Raw genomic sequence first — 26,968 nt, 5'->3', positions numbered from 1 at the left:
TTCTTGCTCACTTTATTTATAGCAAATAAAATATCATGCCAGATAACCATACTAAGTAGAAACTCAAAGCTACAAAGTGCATCAAATAAATTTTTTGCATCACTTCTTTCCTTAGGTTCAATGTCAGAAGTATGATGTAACTGAGACAAAGCAGATCTTAACTTAGTAGCTTGATATCTTATTGCTGTAACACTTTTGATTCGACTCTCCCAACGAGTATTGGACAATAATTTCACAGTTAGACTAGGAACATGTTTAAGCAAAACATTCCTCCTTTTTGTAGAACCAGCAAATAATGCATATATGCGTTGAACAATTCCAAAAAATGAAACAACTTTCCCACTAGATTTTGCCATATCACAAAGAGTAAGATTCAGACTATGGCACGCACATGGCATATACAATACTCTTGGATTGATATCAAGTAACCGTGTTTTTACCCCTTTGTATTTTCCTTTCATATTAGAACCATTATCATAGCCTTGACCCCTTATGTCACTAATATTTAGGCCAAAGGACTCCATAGATTCAAGCAATACATTAAACAGTCCCAAACCAGATGTGTCATCCACCTTCAAGAATCCTAAAAAGTACTCCTCAATTTTTATCTTGTCATCAGACAAATTAACACATCGAACTAATAAAGTCATTTGTTCTTGATGACTAACATCAGGGGTACAATCTAGGATAACAGAGAAATACTTGGCATCTTTAACAACCTTTATGATAGAACTTGTGATATCAGAAGCCAAAAGAGATAACAACTCATTCTGAATTTTATGACTGAGATAATGATAATGAATTCCTTTGTTCTGAATACGTCTAAGGTGGTCTTGCATTACCAAGTCAAATTCTGCAATCATCTCAACACAAGCTAACAAATTACCATTACTATCATTCTAAAGCTGCTCACTGCTTCCTCTGAAAGCCAAATTGCGTTTACCAAGAAATTTCACAATGGCTATTATTCTTAACAAAACTTGCCTCAACCGTTCTTTTTCTTTTGTGATTTGCTGATGCAATTCTTTGTCAATTGTTTCCTTTTTCCGCAGTCTAGCTCTCAATTCATTCCAACTGTTCATGTTACTAATATGCTCGACATTATTTTCATGTTCTCTAAGCTTCTCACTAACATGCTTCCAATTTCTTAACCCATCACCTGCTAAGGAACTAGGACTCTTGCTAGTGCTAGACTTGAAGATCTTACAACAGAAACAAAAAACTTTATCACATGCTTCGAATAAACTAACCATTTTCTATCATGTACCTCTCCATTGCTTAATTTTCAAGAATAATGAGCATATGAAAAATGTCTTGAGGCAACATCTAGAGGAAATTTGATATTTTCTTCTCTTATAGGCGCTTTCTATGACTAATATGTCTCTTGCTTTATTATCAAGCTTGTCCCATTTCTTGGATCATAAATATCTGAAGTGTAAACTAGTTCCTCATCAACACTAGCAGACTGTGCATGTGCACCTGATGCATTTACTATGTTCTCAGAGTCACTTACATTGTTATCATCGACGTTGATGTTAAGATTTTCTTCCTGATTCCCATTAGTTGGTTCATCCGCAACAATTATTGTCAACTCATCTGGGTTCGTCGAAGCGCCCGTATTACTCTCAGGGCTCTGATAACTCTTGAAAAATTTATCCATAGCTTCTCTCTGTGATTCTATCAACTCATCCACACGTCTTTTCCTTGTCCTCATCTCGCAACTTGATTCATATTTTCTAGATGACATGATATCCCACCGTACTAAAATTATTATAAATACACAATAGTTATAAATCAGTTAACATTAAATAACTTGTGATAGTGAATTAATAATTAATGGTATGAAAAATTGGGGAACTAACAATCAAGCAGTGTACCTGGGTGCTGGCGCAGTCGAACGGGAACAGCGTAATCTCGTCCGGCGTACTCGAACGGGAGGATAAGCAACAACACGTGCATGAGGCCGGACTCCGGAGGGATGGCGTGTGCATGCAACGGTCGGTGGGAGCGGGCACAGCACGCGTGCCTCAGCGGCTGCAGCACTGCGGTACTCGTACCGTCGTGCGTCGTGCGCGCGTGCGGCGGCGGCGGTACTCGAGTGCGTCAATGTGATCTGCGTAGCGTTTTGCCTAGCGTCTGGCACTCTGGCAATCTGAGTATCTGACATCTCCTTTAGGCCTATCGCCCTAGCCTGGTGATTAGCTTTAGGCTACTTTAGGCCTGGCGATCGGATGTCTTTAGGAACTACGCTTTAGGCAATTATGGCCCTTTAGGAATTAGGCTTTAGGCAATTAAATTATGGCCTGCAGGCCTGACGATTGGTCGAGTTGGGCCGTTGGCCTTTAGAGTTTAGACTGGCAGCTGCCAGCTGACTATATGATGTACTGCCACCTGATACCTAGGGTGGGGCCCCTAGGATTTGGGGGCCCAGGGCAGCCGCCCCCCTGCCCCCCCCAGGGCCGACCCTGCTCCTACATGCCACTTGGCTACCAGAATGCTAGTGGCATATCATGCGTTAGTGACCCATCGATGAGCTCCTCTCCCTTGACACATGGTATACTTTTAATGTTCGAGATCCCACGGTTCTAGTGATGTCAGTATCCTTCACGGCCACCTCCTCTAGCCCTAGCCATTAAAAACCTTGATAGCTTGGCACCATCTCCCCTTGATTGACGATCCTCTGTCGCCCACGGCAGCACGGCTAGCGGCACCGTAGCCGCTCCATCAACATACGACCACTAGTAGTCATCCTATATGGACGCAATACCTCCAAGTTAAAGCTCAAGTTAAATCCAAACACCGACAACCAAACGCTAATCCTAACTAGATTTGATGGAGGCCGACAGATATAATAGGAGATGGGTAGTACTTCCTCCATTTCAAATTATAGGTCGTTTTGACTTTTTCAGGTTCATAGATGTTTAAATTCGCTTAAAGCAAGTGTGTTTCTTTGTAATAATGGCCGGATTTTCATAGAGGCTGGAATAATACTTATTCCTTTATCTAAAAAATATTTGGATACATACAAACACTTATGAACTTAGAAAAGCTAAAATGACCTATAATTTGGGATGGAGGAATTAAGAGGCAATTTTAATTTGCACGACGCTCATCACCTAATCATGACCCTAGAAATTTTTTAAATTTCGAGCCTGCTTGGTTTTCTTCCAATTTTTGCCTAGCCAAAATCAAGGCTTGCCAAAATCAAGGCATGCCAAAGATAGAGTAAAAAATTTAGGTATCACTTGGTTTAGTGACAAAACTTGGTAACCTATACCTTTTCCTTTAAGAAGTTTCTAGTAACTTGCCATGGATTTGGCTAAAAATAATGGCATGCCAAATTCTTGGTAATGAACCAAGTGATAGCCAAACTTTCTATGCATGACTTGAATTTAGTTGGGCAAATATTGGAACCCAACCAATCAGGCTCTTCATGTTAGTGACTTGGGATGGAAGTCGCCATACGATGGGCACTAGTGGATAGGGGTCAGCAACGTTACTTTTATCTCACTGTGCCTTGTTTTCAAATTCATATTAGTTCCAATTCAGTATGAGCAACCTGCCAATTTTTTCTTTTTTTAAAAAAGTTGTCAGGAGCACTGGCCCATCATTTAAGAGGAGGAGGTGAGGCCAAGTGACGTAAAGCTTTTCCCGTGTTCCACCGTTTGATCATGCTGGAGTTTTTTTTTTATTTTTTTTCTCTGGTATGTGGGATCCGCTATCAGCTGCCATGACTCCCTTTCATCTGTCATCCCTATCCATTTTGTCTTCTCTGCCAAGCATTGGGTAGAGCTCCTGGTGAGGCGATTTCTAGATTTCGCAACAATTCCGGTGATTCGCACCAATTGAACCCCATTTGAGCTTTGAATCTATGTCTCCGCTGGCTTAGTATCCTTTGTGATTCTTTTCTTACCTGGTTTGTGAGGATTTCATGGTATTTTGGGGAGTTTGCAGCTTTTGATTTTTGATTGCTTCTAATGTAGTTAGTTGGGTTTATGCATAAAATAAATTTTGCTGGGATTCAGTGGTCGACCTCGTCCTTAGAGTCTGATTGGTTTGTAGTTGTATTTCTGTGGCTAGGTTTTTGGATTCGATTCGTAGATGATGTTGTTTCTGATATTTTTTTTCCCGCTCTATCCCTTTTGATTTAGTGGACATTTTAGTTGATCTGCGACTCTCTAGCTCTAAAATTGTTGCAGATTTCCGATAGGAACAACCTACGGTCTAGTTGGCATTTGTGATTAGGCAGTTCAATTATGTTTCAATTTGGGAGAGGGTTAGAATGTTTTCTAGGTGATTTTGGATTGATGAAATGGTGATTGCCCAGTCTCCATCCTTAAAGGTCTTCTAGAAGAATTGATTTGATAGCTATTTGTTCCTTTGATGTAGGTCAATTAGGTCAATCTAATTATTTGGGTTATCTGCATCTAAGCCAGTTCGCCAAAGGGATGTTGGGTGCATTTTTTTCTCATACTAGATAGGTTGAATAGTTTTTTTTTCTAACTTTTGTGAGGATTATCAACTTCTGAGTACTCTATTTCATACCTTTCATGCTTGCTTTTGTGTATATATTTAAGTTGAGCATTCTTGCATGTCATTCTAATTATATTTTTTCAGTTGCCTACACTAATATATATTTATCTTGTAGTTCTTTTTTTGATGTATTAATATTTTTCCCTAATTTTTTATTCTGTATTGATAAGATAATTTTTAGGACTGGTATGTTGCATAATTGATTCCATATTATAGGTGCTTCCTGAATTTCAGGTTGTGTTTTCCATGAATTGCTTTGGTGATCCTCATTGTTGCCATAATTCATCTGATATTTTTATTTACATATACATGTTGTTGATGTTAGTATTAGTAACTTCATTTATTTACAATAATAACTTTTGTTAAATTCCTTCATTAATAAATTTTTTTAGTTCTCCCATCTCCTTCAATCCAAACTGCTATAGTCTCATTTTTTGTAACCTCAAACTCTAAAGTTGAGTAGTCATTTGATTCTCATTATTCATCTGTGTGTCCTAGGCTATATGTGTCTACTTGCATAATTCATTTTGATGCCAACTTAGTTAATTTACCTTTTAAATTTATCAATAATTAAATGCTTTTATATATAAGTTCTTTTTACCTCTTCCATTTGCATTGTGTCACCTATCTATCATTATCTTTGCACATCATGGTTTGTTGTTTCAATTAATCTGGTTGCATCTGATGGGATTCATGTTAGGAATCCAAGATTTTTTTACTAACCATAGAAAATACATGTAATGTTTACATTTGTTCCTTGTCCTTTTCATCTTCCAGGTTTCAAAACGTCGAAGGCTAAGTTGGAATTTGACTAACCATAGAAAATATCTGTAACATTTTACATTTGTTCTTTATCATTTGTTCTTCCGGGTTTCAAAACGTCGAAGTCTCATTTCCTTTCTATTCTATTAACTGTAATTGTGGATTTGCATATGTTAATCATCTGTTATCTGTACATCTTCACTGGAGGCGCTATTATTTTTTTGCAAATTACATATATTAATTAGCTAACCATGAGACTTTGCCTCTAATGAGTTTAGGTCAGCGGCATAAAGAATTTGTTCTTTTGACTACGATTGAAGACATTTGTTATTTTTATAGTATATTTGCTTCTATTGTAAATGTGTTCCCTTTCAGAACACTATACCTATCTTGGCAACGAAGAATGCCCTTAAGAATGTCTTGTTCTAGCTTGGTCACCTTCCGATGAAACCACAATCGATTCATGTCTACTGTCCAATATTATTTTGCATTATTGTTCCTGAGTTATAGCTTCTACTGTTAGGTTTTTCAAATAGACAGTGTAAATCTTGTTAAATTATGCAGTTTTAAATAAAATATTACATTATTACTGCTTACTCACTAAAGGATAATAACTCTGTATAAAACTTCTACATACCTGTTAGTAAGAATAACTCTGTTTCACTGTCTATTCTATTCTCTCAAGTATTTACAGTACAAGCTAGTTTTATTTACACTTGTTCATTTCCTGTAAATTGTATTATATTGTCATGTAAATGATATTGATTTTTTTTAATTTTATAATTTTGAGGGTTGTGTTGCATATGAGGGGTTACTCACTTAGGAAATAAATTTATTATCTGACAAACTATAGAAAAATTTGTTCAGCTGTTTTTATTTTGGCCTGATTTCATTCTTTTGAAGGTTGTGTTTGCATGAGGGTTTACATCCTTAGAAAATAAATTTGTTATCTGACTGACTATGGAAAAATTTGTTCAACTATTGGTATTTTGGTCTGCTTTTATTCTTTTGAAGGTTGTGTTTGCATCTGAGGGTTCACTTAGGAAATAAATTTGTTACTGACTAAGAAAAATTTGTTCAATTGTTGGTATTTTATCCTGTTTTCATTCTTTTTAATCAGGTATGTATCAACAGATATATACTGAGTCTAATTTAGTGTGCTCTAGCATTTACATCATAAGTATCTCTAATTTACATTGCTTCAGTCATTGTCATTTATTTAAGTATGAAATGTAAATGAGATAAAGTTTTGATTTTGAAATCTGAAGGTTGTATTTGCATTTGAGGGGTTCCTCATAGTTACAAATTATTTTGTCATCTAACTGATTATAGAAAAAAAATTTGGTGTAGGTGTTTTATACCCAGCAACCTACCGAAGGGTATCCTGAGGTAGTATATTGATTGGTGGAGGATCGCCAGACCTGAAACTCAAAGGTAAAAGAGAGGACACAAGACACGAATTTATATAGGTTCGGGTCACCATAGTAGCGTAATACCCTACGTCCTGTTTGTGGTGTTGTATATTGCGCCCTACTCTTGGGTGTTGTTTGGTGTTGAGGGTTTGGTCCTCTATTGTGGTTCTAAGAGGTCTTCAACTACCGATCTAGGGACTCCTGCCCTCTTTTATATACTCCAGGGGGCGGGAATACTAGTCGGTTACAAGGAGAAGTCCTAGTAGGATTACATGGTATGAGTCCTAGTAGGATTACAGAGGAATCCTAGTAGGAGTCCATCTTCTTCCTTCCTTGTGGGTACTGGAGATCTATCCCCGACAAACCCCCGAGCGCTTCATAGTCGAATGCAGCAGCCTTCGAGTGCTTTTCAGATCCTCATCGAGTAGTTTAGTGCTTCTCGGGTACTCTGTCCGGCTGAATCTTCAAAGTTCCTCAAAGCTTCCATGAGGCTATGGTGTGCTCAAATTCTTGATCATCTTGATTTTGTAATCTTCATCTTTGCTGATATGGAGGGCGGCAGAAGTCGCACTCCATATAGAGTAGCCCCCGAGCCTTAGGTTGAATTGAAGAATCAGACTGAGGGTCAATAAAATCTTGAATCTTCTTTCTTCGTCTTGAAAAAATCAACTGTTGGGTGTAGCTTATCAGCACCCGAGGCTTGGAATGATTAAATAATCAGTCTTCATGCAAGCCATCATCCGAGTTGTATTGCGGCGTCCAGCACCTAAGCTTATGCGCCAGGTGAGTCGTAAAAGCCATGTTGAGTAGTTATTTGGCACCTAGCCCCCAAGCTTGGAAGCTAGCTGAGTCATTGGAGATATTCCGAGCAGTAATTGGTGCTTAGCCCCTGACTTGGATTTAGCGGAGCCATTGGAGGTACGTTGAGCATCCTGGAGAGTCATCGCCGAAGCTTGACCTATAAAAAGAGATGCATACATTATGTAACATATTTGTAGAATATGAAACTATTGAAATTTATTCAGTGATGAATATAATGTAAACGTTGTGTGTCATGCTCTTGTTTCGACCATATTTTTCCCAAGTAGTTAGCCTATTACATTTAGGCTCCTTGTCCCTGTTTAGCCATTGCCACTGCGTGTGAGATGTTTGTCTCGTGTAAGCGTACTGGCACTGCTGCTATGGAGATCTTTGTCTCGTGTCCTAGCATTTAGGCATGACGGAAGATACGAGGCTTTCATGAATTAAGGTGTGTTCTGCTCGAATAGATTAACAACTGCTAAGATAAGATATTTAAAATAAGTAGTCGGCATTGGGACAAAAAGACTGCGCGATTGCGCGTAAAGTAGTCATTGAGAACTTTTCTACCTTTTTGGCGAGGAGAGTGTGTGTTGCCGCACATAGGATTTGTGCCTCCTTAGGGTGTAGCCGCTGTGAGCCTCCAGTACTCAGTGCACCAAACCTATGGTCATAGCCTCCGAAATTTGATGCACCAAGCCTGTTGGCGGAGCTTCCGGAACTCAGTGCACAAAACCCATGGCTATAGCCTCCGTAATTCGGTGTACCAAGCCCATGGCTGACGGTTAACATGTCCTAGGAATAATTGGCAAAGTGTAGCTCTGGAGGGTAATTTCCGTCAAGAGGCATACACAAATAAGTACTTGACGTGTTGCCCTGCATGCGGAATATGAAATAATTAAAAAAGTGACTTAGCTTGATTCATGGACGATTGTTGATGAAGCCATGTCAATTGTTGATGAAGCCAACTAGTAGGAGTCGTTTCCGACTAGTTGTTGATCACGTGGAACCCGCCCTCGACTAGTTTTCTAGTTGAGATGAGTAGCCGAAGTAGAGCGTCCTCGACTAGTTTTCTAGTTGAGATGAGTAGTCAAAGTAGTCGTTGGCTTGATGCGGCTGGACGTCGGAGTAGTAGTGCTCGCGTACATCTTCTATGTACGTTAGGCTATGATTTTGAGGTCTTGTGGTAGCTTTCCATATGCGTGTAGCACAAATCCCTCAGAATTGCTTTTCACGGAGAGGAGTCGGAGCTGATTATTTGCCTCAATCCGTGTGTGACTGTAACAGATCTTTATCATCTTGGGAATTATGGTATGGGTCCCTCGGTCTGCCTAATCTCCCAAATCGAATCGGATTTGCCTCTGCCTTGATCGACGAGCCGCATGCAGTAGCCTGCGGCGGAAACTGACTTGGTTTTCGACTGGAACGCGGAGCGCATCGATTCTGTCTCGATGTAGATTTGTCTGCTCGGAACTCCAACTCAACGGCTTGCTTCTTGTCGAGTAGATTGATCTTGGTGATAAGGTCCTTCAAGCTCACTCGATGATCTCGACGATCACCCCTACCTGACGCACCGGATGTCGTTGTTTAATTTGTGGTTTGCTTGTTCATTTGCTTTATCTGCGTCAAGAAGGCTTTTGTTAGAGATGATGTTCTAATAATGAGGGACAATATGACCTATCTTGGTAGCCAAGAAGGTGACAAGGATGGTCTGGTTGTAGTTTGGTCTGCTACTGATGAAAACAACATCTGGTTCATGACCACAGTTCATGCTTTGGAGAGGATGGCTGGTCCTGCTAATGTTGCTTTGTTTAGGATTGCTATAGACCTTGCTCTGATGATAAGACGGCGCAGACTTTGGGGACACCATGTTACATTTAGTGTGGAAAAGATTTTATTTGATACCGTGAGCAGTGTGTAGGCAATGTCTTTTAGTGATGATCTCTGCTAGCACCCAAGGTTTAAAAAATGATCTGATCTTCTGTTGTTTCATTCGGTTCTTTATGAATAATGCTAATATATGGGTGTCTCTAATTATATTGTAATATAATTATTTATGAACAACTCTATATATTGTAATATAAATGATGGTGTTATGATCATAAGCTCCGTGTTCTTCAGATAACATTGTTTCTGTAAGATCTCTTGGAGTTAACTTTATTATTTTGATCGTGTCTAATATGCAGTCATGGCACTGAATTTCATGTACTCATTGTTATGCCTTTTCGTGCCCTCATTATTTAGCACCGTTTAGGTTAGAAATTCAGTATCAAGATTTTTGGGAGATATGGTGAGGCGGTGAAACTAAGGTCCTATTTAGTATCTCAATTTTGGCACTATGTAAAAATAAGATTTCCCGTTACATCAAACTTGCGGTACATGTATGGAGTACTGAATGTAGACGAAATTAAAAACTAATTGTACAGTTTTGTTGTACTTTGCGAGACGAATCTTTTGAGCCTAATTAGTCAATATTTGGACAATAATTCACAAATACAAACGAAACACTACAGTACACTACAGTAATTTTAGATAGTGTTTGGTTCGTGCTAAGGTAATGTAAACGCAAAGGGAATCAGATTACAGTGTAATTGGCGGTGGAATGGGTGATTGCCCTCTTTGTTTGGTTGCACTCTGGTAACGTAATCAAATTACTGTGTGGGTGCTATATCTGATTACGGTGGGGGAGGAGGGGTAACAAGCTTGTATAGATATTATTTAGGTAAGGGATTCGATTACAGTGTCAATTGATTACAAACCACCACAACCAAACATATGTAATGGGATTCATTACCTTCTGTAATCAGATTACGTTACATTTGAGCCAACCAAACACCACCTTAGTTGTTCAAACAAAGGCCATGTTTAGTTCACCCCCAACTCCCAACTTTGACACTATGCAAAAAGAAGATTCTCCATCACATCAAACTTGCGGTACATACATGGAGTACTAAACGTAGATGAAATTAAAAATTAATTGCACAGTTTTGTTGTACTTTGCGAGACGAATCTTTTGAGCCTAATTAGTCAATGTTTGGACAATAATTCACAAATACAAACGAAACGATACAGTGTGCTATAGTACCAGCACAGTAATTTGGCACCTCCTAATTTGGCCAACTAAACAAGGCCAAAGTCTAAATGCAGAGCGAACAAAAGGACACCGGAGTCCCGTCATCCACCCCCACCCACCCACCCGAATTACTGCTACTGCGCGCGCACGAACTCCCAGGGCATTCATTCCTCCTCCTCCTGCACCTGCACACGTCACGTTCTATCCTCCTGAAACTCTTGTCTCGCCGCAAAACACCAAATTCCAACGGCCCAATTCCATCGCCACCACCCCCACCCCTCTGCAGCGGAACAGCCAGCAGCTGCTGAAACGTGGTCAGTCCAAGCCCACATGTCAGCCACACATTCACCCTACTTAGTAGTGCTAATCTAGAGAGAGAAACCGTTGTAGTACAGCTTGATAATAAGTAATCTAGAGAGAGAAACAGAGTGGTACTGCAGCTGCAAGGAGAAAGAAACGGAGCGGTTGCGCGCCCACTCATCTCTCGCACTCGCGCGCCGCGCCTTTTGATGGCCTGCCGCCTCTGCTACGGAGCTGCCTGCCGCCTCTGCTTCTTTTCATCTTTTTCCCCTTTGGCACCTTTCGCCTTTGCTGCTTTGACACATCCTTCCCGCATCGGCATCACGAAAGCCCGAATCACCAGTTACTTCGCCGCCGGCCGGCGCCTCCATCCTCCTCCTCCCCTTTGCCTTTGCTTGTTCGCTTGCGCCGTGCTTTTACTGTGTCGCACTCGCAGGCGCAGCGCAGCTCATCCTGGTCGTCGTCATCCTCGCGGAGCTCTGACCGCCTCCGCTGCCGCCGCTGACATTTGTCTCCCCCAGCCAAAGAGGACCGTTGCTGCTGGATCGCCGTTTATCTACAGCACTACCGTTGCTCCCTCCCTCCCTCTGTTCTCAGGGTCTCTTTGCTCTGCCTCTGTCCGTATTGGTCTCACGGTATGATGTTGCCTGCCGCTCTTGGTTTTCCTTTTTTCTCTGTCCATAATTGACCTCCAAGATCATTGCTTGTCCTTGAGGTGCAGATCTTGGAGAGCTCACGGCCGTTTCTTCAGGCCCAGCGAAGGTTCCATCTCGCACTTACTCTGACAAATTCTTGAGCCCCATCGGTTGCACTTGCACCATCAGGAGATGGCCGAGGTGAAGCCGGAGGACATGGTCCATCACATGCCCATGGACCAGCTCCAGGGCTTCGAGTACTGCATCGACTCCAATCCTTCCTGGGGTATGTGCCATGTCGCAGTGAAGACAGAGCGTTTATGCTTGTGTGTAAGATTGCTACTAGCTAGTTCTGAATGTTCGTGGACGTTGCAGGGGAAGGGATTGCTTTGGGTTTCCAGCACTACATACTGTCCCTGGGCACTGCTGTCATGATCCCCACAATGCTGGTTCCGCTCATGGGTGGAAACGATGTGAGACTTCAGTCCTTGAGTATTTTTTCTATGTTGCGGCGATGCTTGGTGTTTCTGTTGGCAGTAATTCAAGTTTCAGAATTCAAGTATCCATTGTGACTACAGAAATGTTCATTTTCGTTTTCCTTCTCAAATTAAAGCATGATAAGGCCAAGGTGGTTCAAACTCTGCTGTTTGTCACTGGGATCAAGACGCTGCTCCAGACGCTATTTGGCACTCGCCTTCCTACAATCATGGGAGGTTCATATGCATATGTGGTTCCAGTCCTCTCCATAATCCGCGACCCCTCGATCGCACAAATAGCTGATGGCCATACTGTAAGTATGCAATTATCTTCCTAAATTTGTTTATGTATCTCAAAAACAGAAGTTCATGTTAGAGTCAAAAAATAGATACCGTGCATGAGGCCACTGCACTACTGAAAATTCCATGTTTGTATGTACGAAAAGTTAATCCTTTTTTCTTGCTTGCAGAGATTTCTTCAGACTATGAGAGCCATACAAGGTTCGCTGATTGTATCCTCAAGCATTCAAATAATTCTTGGATATAGCCAGTTGTGGGCAATATGTTCTAGGTACAAGGAACTCTCCCTTTTGCCTTAGTTGATGCATGATGTAATTATTTATTAATATCCATATCCAGTGCATAAATTATTTCCTTGACATATCTGAATGTCTGAAGAATAATTTGTTAAGATTCTTATGATGAAGGTAAGGGGCCCTTCAGTATAAATGTTTGAACTTTAGTACGACATGTTGCCATGTCTCGGTATAGTGGGCCACATGGTCAATACGTGGATCATTATCTGTTGATTCTTTACAATCTAGTCTGGGTCCTTTGGCTATCCATCCACTTTATGAGTATGTCTGTTTGAATTGCGCGCATCACTTTAGGAAAAAGTACAATACGTTAATATGATATTCAATGGGAGAATAAAAAATATGCAAAAGTGATGGGAATGGCTGCTGCCTTCGGATCGACGGCAGGAATAAGAACGTAACATTTTGATGTGCATGTTGCAGGTTCTTTAGCCCACTTGGGATGGTTCCCGTCATTGCATTGGTGGGGCTTGGCCTTTTTGAGAGAGGATTCCCAGTGGTAAAAGCTCTAGTTGGCCTTACTTTTGTTATGTTTACAATAATGCCAGCCACTTTGATTCCTTATGGTCATCATACTGAAAAATATTATCCTCAACAATATTATTTCCATTGTTAAACATTATTCAACTATTTTTCTACCTTAGTGCTCCTGATATATGAGATTTGTGCTTTACTATAGTTGAAGTATGAGTATATCTCGTACCTTTTCTATTAAATTATGGACATATATTGTTACCCACGTTACATTGTGTCAACGACCAAATATGTACACTCGGTAGGTGAGATCTAGTCATTTTTGTAGTAATATTTAGTGTCTTTGAAAAATCATTTCATGTGCCAGTTTTGTCGGTACACTTAAAATGCAACATCCTGAAACTGGTCATAGGAAATCAATTATCCAGCTATAATATGTGGGATTACACTATTAGCCAAGAGCTGGCATTCTATTGCTATGGTTTACATAATCCTAGTAAGCTAATTCAAGAAAACTATTTGCAGGTTGGGAAATGTGTGGAGATTGGTCTTCCAATGCTCATCCTATTTGTTGCGCTTTCCCAGTATCTGAAGCACGTGAATGTTCGGCACGTTCCTGTGTTGGAGAGGTTCTCAATGCTGATGTGCATCGCTCTTGTCTGGGTATATGCCCACATCCTCACAGCAAGTGGTGCATACAAGCACACGGCACTTGTCACTCAGATCAACTGCCGAACAGACCTTGCCAATCTCATATCTTCATCACAATGGTTTGTAGATTTCATTGTATATATTCAATCATTTTAACATCCATATTTTACACTCCCATGTGACTTTCCCCTGCACTTTAATTAGGATAAGCATTCCGTATCCATTACAATGGGGCGCACCAACATTCAGTGCAGACCATGCTTTCGGTATGATGGCTGCTGTGGTGGTCTCTTTAATCGAGGTATATCATGACACACTAAAACCATGCATAGCAATTTTGTAAAGTGTTTTCTATATCATACCTTATAGTAATTTGCGGTGCTGTCAATATTAGGCTTATTTCTGTATTTATCTGATTTGGTGGAAAATATTTGAGGGTTGCAGACAACAGGAGCATTCAAAGCTGCTGCCCGGTTGGCTAGTGCGACACCCCCACCAGCATATGTCCTGAGCAGAGGCATTGGGTGGCAGGTTAGTGACATTATTATCCTGGCCTCAACAGAACTCGGTGAATATCTATCAAGTTGGAAATAATCCTCCTTTTATTAGATGAAGGAAAAACTTCAGTTCAAATAATCTACTACCTACCCAGACTAGAAAAATATCAGATATTTGCAGTAGTAAAATCGTTCGATAACTAATGTTTTTTCTATGCTGATACATCCAGGGCATTGGCACCCTACTAGATGGCCTATTTGGCACTGGAACTGGTTCTACTGTTTCTGTGTGAGTGCACCACCTTACTGATACATAATTATTCAATTTGTGGTGGTTCTTTAACTCCATGCCTAAGGCCATACTGAATGAATGCCTTCAACACAGTGAGAATGTCGGACTCCTTGGATCAACAAGAGTCGGTAGCAGAAGAGTGATACAAATTTCTGCAGGTTTCATGATCTTCTTCTCCATGCTAGGTAACATTTCTCTCGAGCCAGTAACATTAGGCTGCATTAGTTAGTTTTTCAGAATTCTGAACACATCATGTGTGCAGGTAAATTTGGAGCACTTTTTGCCTCCATTCCCTTCACAATATTTGCTGCCATTTACTGTGTTATGTTTGGAATTGTCGGTAAGCATCACAGCAGACGAAGTGAAATACCCTGTTGTTGTAACTTATTCTACTTTGAACAGTATAACTAAGTTTTCTCATTTGTTGCGCCATCAGCTGCCGTGGGGCTCTCCTTTATGCAGTTCACCAACATGAACTCAATGCGCAACCTCTTCATCATTGGTGTTTCACTCTTCCTTGGTTTATCTATACCAGAGTACTTCTCTCGGTATTCCACGAGTTCTCGACAGGGCCCAGCGCACACAAAGGCTGGATGGGTTGGTACTTTTCCCATCAAAGAATTAAAGTTTGCAAAATGCAGTAGGGTAGTAGCACAACAGTAACGAATATGACCCATCTTCTATTGCACAGTATGAAAACAGAGTTGAAACTGTCTAACATGTTCTTCCTTTGATGCAGTTCAATGACTACATCAACACCATCTTCTCATCACCGCCAACCGTAGCCCTCTTCGTGGCGGTACTCCTTGACAACACACTGGACGTCAGAGACGCGGCAAGGGACAGAGGAATGCCATGGTGGGCACGATTCAGGACGTTCCGAGGCGACAGTAGGAACGAAGAGTTCTACACGCTGCCTTTCAACCTCAACAGATTCTTCCCCCCATCATGAGGCAAACCGCGCGCTGAAGTCAAGATACTGCAAAGCCAAGGTCTCAACTGATGGGCAAGCGCCTAACAGTCAGAAGTGCGTTCCCACAGAGAGTAGAACAAGAGAAAAAGTTGGACAAAGGAGGAGCTAACTCCCTGCCGGCCGTCGGTTGTACATAAACCGTTTCATTTCTAGCATCGATCAACGATTTGGAACCAGAATGTGGAATTTTAGAGATGCACGTTGTCACCTGTTTCTGTTTTTAGGATTACATAGGAGAATATGGTTTATGCTGCGGATATACTGTCTTTGGCGGTGCCTTTTTTTTTTCCTCTCTCTAGAGGAAAACGCAGGCTTCATTAGTAGTAATCCATGTATGGAAATTTGGTTACAGTTTGTCACTTGTCACAGAAGCTCACGTGCCACTGGGAGTGCTGCTACTTCTGCTTTATTCCTTTTTTTATGTGAAGTGGTACTACTTTATTCTTCTCTTTCGCAAAGGAACTTTTAAGGAAGGTATATCTTGGAAAAAAAATTAGGTGGGGACGGTTCCCAAACGCCTCACCGTGAGGACCCATCCCAGATGCCTTCCGTGCGGAGACCTGAGCGCGATCCAACGACGCCTCCTTGAGCGCGCAATCCTCTGCCTGCGAAAGGCTCGGCTCGTCTCTCTCCAACAGCCCAGCGTCATGCGGCTCGGCTCCTAGACGAAATGGTCAAATGGACACCGCAGCTCGGCTCCTAGAAACGCACCCTAATCCGCTCAGTGTCAGGGTCGTCTGTAGCCGGCGCAGTTGCCTCGTTCTGTGCCGCCATGTCCCTCAACCGCAGGCGTAATCGAGTCCGTTGTCGTCCCTCTCTTCCGCTTAAGGTTCAATTATTCTTTGTGTTCCTGATTTGCTTCAAACTGATTTCTTCCCTTGACCATAAACGAATCATGTATACTTCGTTGTTTGTACCTGAACCCCGTGATGGATGTATATTATCTAATTTGGTTGCAGGAGCTGCCCTGATAAAAATCAGAGAACAATGGCCAGTGCGCCGAGAAATGAGCAGCTCTGACACTCTGGTCGAGATAGGTTCTTGCTTTGGTGATTGTGATCCTATTCAATATGAAATGCTTATCTTCTTGTAAGTAACATCACTCAACACACTGGCACCTGTTACTACTGTCTATTATAGGCTTTCATTTTGAATGACACTGTAATTGTCTTGGTTTGGGGTTGATGGGTGTCAGGCCACACTGTAAAGGCAGCAAAAGAGGATGTAAAACCTGTCATTTTTTTTCAGAATTTCAGAAGTTTTCTTGTGAACGAAACCTGCCATTCTTCTTCACATGAATATGTCAAAACATCCGCGTGTATTTCATATAAAAAGATTACTAGTATATAATAGTTAGTACATTGTCAGGAAGAGCAATCAGCTCTAAAATGGTACAGAATGTGTCATGAATCCAGCTCCAAAGTAGGAATGTTGGCTGCATGATTCAGTCATTCAGTTTCTAATGCATCATCAAACTCTGAATAATTGTTTGATCATATTTGCATTCAATAATGGGCAGAATCTTCAAAGCATCAAACATTACCTCGAAAGAAGTCAAAGAACCAAGTGTGAACCGAGAGAAATTCAAGTCTTAACCCAAGCTTCTCCATTACCACCTTGAATGGATCATTGAACCTCACGAACTCAAGGTGCAGCTTCTTCAGGCAGGGAAGTCAGGCATCGTTGACACTAGTGAACAGATGAGACGCATTACGCAATGCCTTGTAAGCACTGCAACAATTGAGAGCCTGAGAGGCCGTGTTGGAACCATGAGCAGCATGTTGGCGGCACCCGTGCACACGGTGGAGGTGCCGTGGCGGACGAGGGGGCACCAGCGGACGAGTTGCGGCGGCGGACATGGGAGTATTGGACACGGGGGGACGCGTGTGAAGCTGCGTCGGCGGACGATGGGAGCCACCAGCAGACAGTTGCGGCGGTGGTTGAGGAGGACGGAGATCACGTCGGCGGCGCTGCTGCGGGCTTCCAGTCCAGGACCACTCGTCGGCACGGCGCACGCTACACGCGGAGGTGAACTGGCGAAGCATGCAAGCTGAGATCGGAGCCAAGCCGACGACGCGAGCGCGCGATAGGCTAGGAAACGGCACATCATCACGATCCGTTGGGTCCGCACAGAAGTAATTTGGGGACGGTCCCCACTCAATTTTCCGAGGTCCTGGGGAATTATATTTGACAGTAAAAAAAAGTCAATATTTCAGCTGTCAGTCTGACGACCAATCTGCTGATACACAATTTTTTTTTGAGGCAAATAATTTCTGTATATTGACTATTGAGCACGAAACCAAACAGAAAAGGATCGCCATAGTTGATACACATTATTAAACAGCCATGTATAAGTTAATGGAAAAATCAGCACAAGCCGACCTTAGCTCAGTTGGTAGAGCGGAGGACTGTAGTGTGTTGCAGATAAATCCTTAGGTCGCTGGTTCGAATCCGGCAGGTCGGATATTTTTTTAGTAGTCCTTTTTTTGAACTGTAAGGTAACTCTTCGCGAATAATTTTGTTTTTGTCCTTCGTGTAATTTTTTGCGGAGTGTAAAATATTTTTTTCTTGGAATGGCCAATGGATAAAAAAATGATTTCGTAATTTACCCATCTGCGGATAAATACGAGATACATTTTCTTGAGAGAATACGATATCCCAAATTTGAAGAATAAATAGATCCTTAACAACATTGTCGGACTATAGCCTATAGGAGGGTTACGGACTTACGGTCCCTTCACCTACATCTTCGTCTTTATCTAACAGGGCCTGTGTTCGGCCACCAAGATTTTGCCTTCCAGGGAAACCACATCTAATTTGGGAATGGATGGCCTAGCTAAACCCACAAAGGACATCTGCAAACGCTAGGATTTAGAGCTTGGTTAGTTGGGTTCCAAAATTTGTCCCTTCCAAACTAGAGTAGGCTAAAATATGAGCATGCTAAAATTTTATCTGCTAAAACTAGGGCAATAATTTTAGGATAGCACTAAGTTAGGTGTCAAAATGTGACAGCTAAAATTTTAGGCATAGATTGGTTTGATGTCAAAATATAAATGCTAATGTTCATGATTCATGCTAGCACAAATGAGGGCACTTGGTTGGGTGCCAAAATGTGGGTGGGGTGAGCATTGCTTATTTGCATATTAACTTTAGCGCATCAATTTTCTAGATTTCAACCAACGAATGCTAAAGTTTATGGACTTGTCCAAATTTTGGAGTCCAACCAAACAGACTTTCCGACTTCATAATTACGAGAGAATGAAAAGATAGCTGAGAGAGGAGAGAGCATCGATGGGGAATTGGGGATTGAACCGTTTGTTATGAGCTCTCATCTTCTTTATGTGTTGGTGGAGCTATCTATTCAATTCACACCAACCTGACAAGCTAACATCGCAACTCGGTGAAAATTGAAAGAGGCAGTCCCACCTTTCTCATAGGTAGACTCGCCCCTACCAGGCGATCACAATGAAGAACAAAAGCAGTTCATAGGCAGTAAAGAATGTATTCAACCTATCTTTATACATTGTGCAACCAGTCCCTAAGGTAGTTCATAGCAAAAGCTACCCATATGCATATGGGCTGCCCATAATAAGAAATAAACAAACATTAATCACTCTCTCCTCACACACTACCTCTCCCCTGCTCAAACATTGGCTTGTGGGCTCAATCGTGGGATCCAACTTACTACCTTCTTTTACTTTTAACGTTGTGCCAATACTAATAACTAAAACTACTTTCTGTGGAGCCCATCTATATGGACTACTTGGTCCATACTAATATAACATTTTAAATACTAACATAAGTAAAAATATGTTATCATATATGAAAAGATGTATATAAATTAAGTGTTCCTAGCGGTTGCAAACTCATATGTCAATCTATACAAAAATTTAGATATTCGTATTAAAATATAAAAATGATTTAAAATAAATGTATCTGAATTTGTATTTCTGATCAAAAAAGTATTCGCACCTCGGCGAAGGAAAATAAAATACCAAAATAAATTTATTCAGAAATCAGAGAGGGCGCGGTCCCAGGGAGGCTGCTCGTGGGTCCCACTCTCGCACCCCGCCTCGCGTTCCCCCGCATCTCGCCGCCGGTGACGGAACCCCAGACTTAGGGCGGCGATGGCGTCGGCGGGCCCCCCACTCCTCCGCCGCATTGCGCCTCTGCTTAACGGCCGCATCCGCGCCAATCACCGCCTTCTCGCCTTCTCCTCCGTCGTCACCGCCGCCGCTGAGACAACGTCGTCGGCGGAGCCGGAGGCCGTCGTTATGACGGAGAATCGCATCCGAGTAGGTTGCTCCCCGCCGCTCAATTCCTTCCTCCGTTAACTAATGCACATTTCGCTGGAAATAGAATCTCTACAGCGATTTTGGGGGCGGTTGTTTTGAGGTTTGCGACAACGTTATCATTAGTCTGTAAACCTGGGAAAACAAAAGAATGTAGCTTGTGCATCCACAGATTTTGTGCATCCACAGAATCTCTACAGCCCCTAAGATTTTTACATTTATGTACCGTTGCAGCTAAGGAAAGCACCCTTTTTGTTCTTTGTTGCAATGCCTAGGACTAATACTCCTTTTGAACCCATAAAAGGGGATGCACAGGAAGATGATTTTCTGCCCGTGATTATCAAACCATTACTTCTTTGCCTTATCAATCTAGTAAGAATAGTAAATTCGGTTCCGGTTATCTTATCATTAGTGGATTAAAATGGAGAAAAGAATATTTAGTTCCACTGAAAATAGCAAATAGTTATAATTCGACAAGAAAAAGAAGTGTCAGTTTTGGTACTGTTTGTTGCTTCTTATGCATATTTGTTCAGTTGGTTGTCATGCTTAATGTTTATTTGGGTGATTTGTTCTTTGAAGAGACTGAAAGAGTTGCACACTAAAGAACCATGCAACAAAGGTAAGATGTTGAGACTATGTGTTGAAGCTGGTGGTTGTTCTGGGTTCCAGTTCGCCTTCTTACCCGATGACAAGACAAATGCAGATGATAGGTTAGTTGGATATGTTTCCCCCTCTCTTTGACCTTTCTTTTGTCATCGCTTCTTTTAAGGATTCTGTAAATATGAGGTGACCAATACCTGCATTGCTTTCATGGAAATCATGAAGCCTAACTTTCCATAAGTATTACCATTATATAATAGCACATCTCATTGTTTTTTTTAATTCCATTACAGGGTCTTTGAGAAAGATGGTGCTAAGTTGGTGGTTGACAATGTCTCGTATGAGTTTGTGAAAGGTGCAACCGTGGATTATGTTGAGGAACTTATTCGTGCAGCATTCCTTGTTAGTTTTAAACTTCACTATCTCTTCTATTCAACTTATGAACATTTCTGTTTAAGCAAGGATTTCAAGGCACCTTTTTGAGCTTATGGCAGATTTGTCTTGAATACTGTAGAGTGAAGTATTTAATCGAAGAAGCTTTTTATGTTTTTCTACCATTTAACTTTCAAAGTTTCAACAATTATCTGCTTAAGGTATATGTAAACAGCAAGTTGAGTCTAAAAGAAAAAAAAAGTATTTAGAATGGCATTTTCTCTATGGCATCATTATTTTTGGTACCGGTACCCACCAAGATTTCTACTTCCCAGCAGTAATTTCCTGTCTCAGTTTTTGGAATCAATGCCACATTGAGGGCCATTCTTACCATTTTTTGGAACTTCTACATTAATGCCACTTAAAGTTCATTGGCCCGTTCTCAGTAATGTATTTTCTTTGTGCATATGTAGGTATCAGCAAATCCAAGTGCAATTGGGGGTTGTAGTTGTAAAAGTTCATTCAATGTCAAATAATTTTAGTATTGAAATCTTTGAAGAGAGGTAACCTTGCAAATCATTATTTTTCATATATGCTTATTTGATAACGAGGATTTACAGTAATATTTTGGTGGCTTCAAAGGTACCTTTGAGATAATATCTGCATTTTGTGATTATGTGTCCTGTTTGTCAATAGCAAGCTGTGAACATGAATTATTTGGGTTTCGTCATTTAGTTCCTTGTAATATTTGCATCTACACCACCATTTGAGTTGCACTTTTCGTCTATGCCATTAGTTTCTCAATGACTATTAGACCCTACATATCATTCACTACTCTGATGGTACAAACAAAAGGTCAAAAGTATCTCTCAAGAGTGGTATGAATGCAATTGGCCCTTTTATCCCTTTATTGAGTGCTGTCATTGCTGCGACCGAAAAACAGAAGTCTCTTCTAATGTTTAATAGCCAGACATTACACTTCATAAATTCATATTGCCTTCACAAATTGAATATTTCATAGCACATTATTATAACTGAAGAATTCCGATGATTTCAATACAGCGCTTGAATTATTATGTTTATGGATTGAGCTTATGAAGGGTAGCTAGAGTAGGAATTGGAGAAGTAGATTATATCAACTGGATCATTAAGAGGTACAAGGAAGCTTGTGGCAAGGAAGAAAACAGAGGAAGATGTGTGTACAGGGAGAGAAACATGAGAGGGGTTTTGTATATGAGTGGTGTAACCTGGATTCATCTTTCTCAATTCCCAATGAGCTGATTGTCTGACTTTACAGCCGCCCCTAACAAACTTTAAGTAGTTAATCTAATCCCTCAATTTACAAACTCAATCCTAACCTTGAGATAATGGAAGATTAACTACTAACTTTGAGATACAAATAACTTGCTTGGCTGGTCCGGCAGATGGATGTCCAGCTGGTGTCAGCCCATAACATTGTGTGATGCTAACATTTCTTCAAGTCCTAAATTTCACTTGTCTGTAGTCTTCAGCAGGCTCAGCTGAAGTAGTTTTCTTTTTTCAAAGTATTTTGGAACAGTAAATTCATGTTTTCAGCAGAAACTGATGTTGTTCTGCATGTCAGTTGTATTGAATTAGATATTTAGTACATAATCTTTCAAGCTACTGCCAGAATAATCATGCTAATTCTCAAGGGAAATTGATTATAACTGACAGCTATAACTGCAAGCCAAATGCTCATGCTAGCTGAATACAATTTATTTTACTTGTGCAACAAGTGTTCAATTTAAATGTACAATGTTGCAGGTGCCACCACAAACAAAATACTGACATGGGGAAAATGTACGAACTGTTCAACTACAGGGATGTGACTGCGCACTAACCTTTGTAGAGCCAAAACTATGATACTTGCAAATCTATGTTTGTTTTAGGAACTGAATTTTAAACTGCGTAGTTTTTTTTGTTTTTGTTTTCTTTACTGTCCAAAGAGTTCCATGACATGAATGGTTTGGTTATCTATGGATGAAAGTTCCATGAAATCCATAAGGTACTCTTCGTGGCAATGTTATTTTTGCAACAGGAGCATCTTCAAATCTTTGAGCATCAATAATATGCACCTGCAACATAAAAACATAAAGGTTCCAACGCTGATTTCCTGCATCACTTTTGTTACGGAGGGTTGATGTGTATGAAACAATGAAAACTTGCCTGTGATGTATTGGTTTTCTCATTGTGTACAAATGAAATTATCCACCCATCATCTTCATGTGACCCACCAACTCTTGGTACAAATGCTGCTCCAGAGCAGAACTGATCTTTACCAAGCCAATGGTAGTGCATCTTTATGAGACTTGACCCCGCTATCTGTTTTTGGTCATACTTAAGTTTGTGAATGCAAAGGAATGATTAGTTGGATTAATTCAGCAATCAGATTTGTTCTTACCTCTGTGTTGTTTCTCTTCTTAAGGAAGAATTTTGCAAAACCTCTATACTTTGGGTTAACTGCAAATTAGATTATAATGGTCAAGCTGTGTCACTTTTATATTAAACTACATTTATGAGACAAATCTACATATACCTTTTTCAAACATCCAAATTGAACACATAAAAAATATTTTTCGACCAAAGTCTGGAATGGCTGAGTTAAGACAACCTTGAAATGTCACTTATTTCCTTTCCCACCTAGATTCTAAGTTGATAATACATACAAAATTCTGTTCATTTTTCAGCAGTACCTTTCTCACAGTTGCCAGAAGAACTCGTTAAAGAATCCACTACTTGTGCGTAGGCATAACTATGTTGCAAGCCTGTGTACATGTTATTGATCATTGGGAGCTCCAGTGAATCCTCTGTTCCAGTTAAATATTCCCCTGAGACACTCTTTGTTTTCAAGTTTAATCTCCACTGATATAACCGAAAGGAAAATTCATTGCTAGTTCCTTGTTTCATTGACTTGTTATCTTCTGCAGGCTCAGATATTTTTGAGTCATACTCGTTGTGTGCAAGTCTTGGGCCAGGTATTAAGGAGTCTGGTGAACGAAGACCCTGCACCACAATCTAGTAGCAAAGAAAGATATGATCTGTAATGGGTTATTTGTAAAATAAACAAATGTTTGATCAATACAATTACAGCTATATGGGACAGGCGAACCACTCTAAGCATTGTTATACCTCATCACCCTCTTCAAAACAGTTGATAAGATGGAACATGCAGAATGGTTCAACATTGAACCAGATAATTGAATCTGCATCACCATAACGGGGCATAACTCCAATTCTTGCATAGCTTTCCTTCTCAAACTGAATCAACCTGTGGCAGGGTTTTTGGTATTATGGTTTGCAAATTTATCCACATAATCTTTAATTGGAATGTTTTTCAAGATTACTTACGGACCACCTTTAATCAGTCTAATGATGTCGATAGTAAGTGGTACATCCATGATTATGTTGTACCTACATCAAGAGACTAAAATTCATAATTGCTACTAGTGCCCTACTAGTTTATTCTAGCATAGTCAGCATTAAGGTTGATATATTTCATAAATGCAGTTCACTTGGCATTTTAATCAGTACAAGAGTTATAGGGAGAAAATGATGCTTGGATGAACGTACTTTAGAGTAACTCCTATATCATGACAAAGTGTACATCTGTCCAGCTTGAGGTCCACCCTATGCTTTAGTCTGGTTCCATCAGCTGCAGTCAAGTAGAACTTGAATTGGGGGCTTATTTTGATCTCAACCTTGGCATACAGAAGATGATATAAAATTGCAAACTAGTGGAAATAAAATACCTGAGACAACTCCAATTACTAGGAATGGCTTCTTTGCATCTGTTCCAAAGATGACAAGTTCCCCTGATCCAGGAGCTACCTAAGGTTATGTGAATAAGAATGAATTAGTTGGGTCTCATTATGTATTGACTGCAAAGAGATGCAGTATGTTCTGGTTTGTAGTTATTCATCATTATCTGCTAGCCTGTTACATATACCCTCGTGTAAAAATATTTCCTCTTTTTCTGCTGGGATATATTGAATACAGTGTTCCAATTTTTTTTTGTTCGATCAGTATGTTACAGGCCCAAATAGAAAGCAATTAGGCAAACCCGGGACTGACTTTGCAACATCTGATGATCTTTTTCGAGTGCATAAGCACATGATTTATTTCCTCAAAAAGTATGATAGGCACATGACTTGGCCTAACACGAAAGGTAAGTCATTCTTATTCTTTTTTTAGATGTATGAGATATATAATTAGCATACTTCACAGAAGATGACAGGTACATGACTTTGCATGAGATGTAACTGTTGACTATTGTTTATAACAGATAAGTCGCTATCCTGTTTTTTTTTTGTTAAGATAAAGTGTGATACACGTGCCACGGACAGCAGTACAATTACTTCTAATAGTAACTCTGATACTTATGAACTCATTTAGCTTCTGCAGGGTACAAATAAACTGTTGTCCATACCTTTGGATGAGCTGTTAAGGGTCGATTCCATTCCCCACCTATGTCCCAGGTATCACCAGTGTCGAGGTTACCTGTGCAGATCTCTTGGGGTAGATGGTTCTCAGCAACAGCAAACACCCTGCCGGCATGCTCAAACACGTTGGTGTTGCTGATGTCCTTGTTCACCTTGCCAAACCTCATCTGCATTTCATGCTAACTCATATCAGAATGTCAGATACTTAGTATTATTGTGCTTTTAATTCGTGGTTACAGAGTGTTTCTTACATAATTGAAAATGTAGGCGGCGATGATGGCTGCAGAGTCACCTTCAATGGCAGGGAGGAAGCATGGTTTCTGCCGGGCTCTTTCTAGTCTGAGTGTCTTGGATTGCACATAGCGATTGGCATAGCGGACTGACCAGGAGCCTGAAGTGTTTTTGGTGAAGTAGAGGGCATGGAGCATGCCCTCACCCTCAACCCATATCTCCCTGGATTTTCCGAAGATTGATGCCGTGGAATGGAGAGCACCAAATAGTGGATTGGAACCTATGTCAGAATTGTTCACTAATCAGGATGAGGATATGGTTTGCAATCAACTCCCTGCTTCTGGACTGAGAAAGTAACAAGAAAAGACAAACTGTCACCATTTCTGATGTACACCCCCTCAGGGAAATCTTCCGGTATCGCTCCTTCAATCTGGTATATCTCTACAGCTTCACTGATTTCATCAACCGGTGCAAAATTGCTCTGCAATCTCGCCCGAAATACTCGTTATGTTTTTTTTTTAAAAAAAGCTGTAGCATTTCAGAGTTTATTGCCTTTTCAGAAGTCACAATGTACTCCCTCTGTTCATCTTTATAAACAATCTTTGATCAATAATTTAGTCAACATTTTTTATTTTTATAATATAAACTTGACATGGTTAGATTCGTAATCAAATATACTTTCCAATGATTATAAGTTTATAACCATAAACAATATAATGTATGATAAATGAACGATCAAAGTGTAATCTAGGAGACTGTCAAGTCATATCACGCCTTGTAAAGATAAACATAGGGAGTATCTCGGAGGGATTCAGAGATTCAATTCATATCACGCCTTATAAAGATAAATACAAGGAGTACCTCGGAGGGATTCAGAGGTTCGTCTGTAAATTTGAAGATTGAATCAACGAGCGCGTCCAGAAATCTCTGCGGGACATCCTTCAGGACCTTTGAGGCTTCGTCCATCTTCCACGAAAGATGCCCCAGTAGCTCTCCAAACAAAGGTTTCTGAAGGAAGAAGAGGAACACAATGGCCACATGAGGCTGCTGAGAAGAGTCATCAGGGGAGTGGGTTAGAGAGAGGCTGCGAGATACCTTCGGGCCGGAACTTCTAGATGTCGCCGATGATGTTCTTGCGCTGGCAGACATGGATGATCGCCCACCATGGGCGCGAGAAGACACATAGAGACAGGGATGAAATGAAGCTGACGTTTTCACCATCCTGATGACCATTTGTTCATGGACTGGTGGTGAAACCTAACCATTTTGGGGAACAAGGAAGTGAAGAGATGCCACCCAGATTTCGTCGCTTACTCATTTCTCGCATTGTTCTCTTAGGAACAATTGGTTGCGAGTCCAATCATTTATTGCTGGTTTGGCGGCTCAGAAGGCGCCGGTACAACGGACAGAGCCGTGCAGAGGCTTCACTAAACAAGACCTGCACCTTGTACCACTGCAATATAGTATTGTGGACTTGTGGCGGCGTCCTCGTCCTCGTCGTCAGCTGGAGCCCGGATGTGGCATCCGTGCCTTCAGATTCT

General features: G+C 40.8%; 3 protein-coding genes and 1 non-coding gene across 7 annotated transcripts; 3 read left to right on the top strand and 1 right to left on the bottom strand.

The window, feature by feature from the left end:
• Positions 1-11,063: 11,063 nt before the first annotated feature.
• LOC117846056 (nucleobase-ascorbate transporter 2) lies at positions 11,064-15,831 on the top strand. Its single transcript, XM_034727156.2, has 14 exons — positions 11,064-11,513; positions 11,600-11,799; positions 11,889-11,986; positions 12,127-12,303; positions 12,460-12,560; positions 13,009-13,084; positions 13,585-13,829; positions 13,915-14,011; positions 14,155-14,241; positions 14,438-14,496; positions 14,593-14,684; positions 14,762-14,839; positions 14,936-15,096; positions 15,239-15,831. The coding sequence occupies exons 2-14, from the start codon at positions 11,706-11,708 to the stop codon at positions 15,449-15,451; spliced, it is 1,578 nt and encodes a 525-aa protein (XP_034583047.1). The 5' UTR covers positions 11,064-11,513; positions 11,600-11,705; the 3' UTR covers positions 15,452-15,831.
• A 2,018-nt stretch (positions 15,832-17,849) lies between these two features.
• Positions 17,850-17,936, top strand: TRNAY-GUA (transfer RNA tyrosine (anticodon GUA)). The gene is given in 2 exon segments: positions 17,850-17,886; positions 17,901-17,936. It is a non-coding gene; the product is annotated as a tRNA-Tyr (tRNA).
• A 1,568-nt stretch (positions 17,937-19,504) lies between these two features.
• LOC117845254 (iron-sulfur assembly protein IscA-like 2, mitochondrial) lies at positions 19,505-22,919 on the top strand. 2 transcript variants are annotated; one of them, XM_034726224.2, is made up of 4 exons: positions 19,505-19,767; positions 20,344-20,474; positions 20,658-20,766; positions 21,210-22,919. In XM_034726224.2, exons 1-4 carry the CDS (start codon positions 19,600-19,602, stop codon positions 21,270-21,272), a joined length of 471 nt encoding a protein of 156 aa, XP_034582115.1. In that variant the 5' UTR covers positions 19,505-19,599; the 3' UTR covers positions 21,273-22,919. The 2 variants fall into 2 exon arrangements, with proteins under 2 accessions (XP_034582115.1, XP_034582114.1); XM_034726223.2 differs by having other exon boundaries at positions 20,658-22,919.
• On the bottom strand, positions 22,456-26,873 carry LOC117845253 (carotenoid 9,10(9',10')-cleavage dioxygenase). 3 transcript variants are annotated; one of them, XM_034726217.2, is made up of 13 exons: positions 26,523-26,872; positions 26,289-26,435; positions 25,806-25,908; positions 25,448-25,707; positions 25,184-25,375; positions 24,507-24,585; positions 24,328-24,409; positions 24,106-24,168; positions 23,887-24,025; positions 23,451-23,772; positions 23,159-23,217; positions 22,924-23,079; positions 22,456-22,832 (listed from the first exon to the last, which is right to left on the bottom strand). In XM_034726217.2, the coding sequence occupies exons 1-13, from the start codon at positions 26,658-26,660 to the stop codon at positions 22,728-22,730; spliced, it is 1,845 nt and encodes a 614-aa protein (XP_034582108.1). In that variant the 5' UTR covers positions 26,661-26,872; the 3' UTR covers positions 22,456-22,727. The 3 variants fall into 3 exon arrangements, with proteins under 3 accessions (XP_034582108.1, XP_034582109.1, XP_034582112.1); XM_034726218.2 differs by having other exon boundaries at positions 25,184-25,363; positions 26,523-26,869; XM_034726221.2 differs by lacking the exon at positions 24,106-24,168 and having other exon boundaries at positions 26,523-26,873.
• Positions 26,874-26,968: the final 95 nt, after the last annotated feature.

This window comes from Setaria viridis, chromosome 2 (assembly GCF_005286985.2).
Source record: "Setaria viridis chromosome 2, Setaria_viridis_v4.0, whole genome shotgun sequence".
NCBI classification, from domain to species: domain Eukaryota; kingdom Viridiplantae; phylum Streptophyta; class Magnoliopsida; order Poales; family Poaceae; genus Setaria; species Setaria viridis.
Note: the sequence above shows the minus strand (reverse complement) of the source record. Positions and strands in the feature narration are given on the sequence as shown.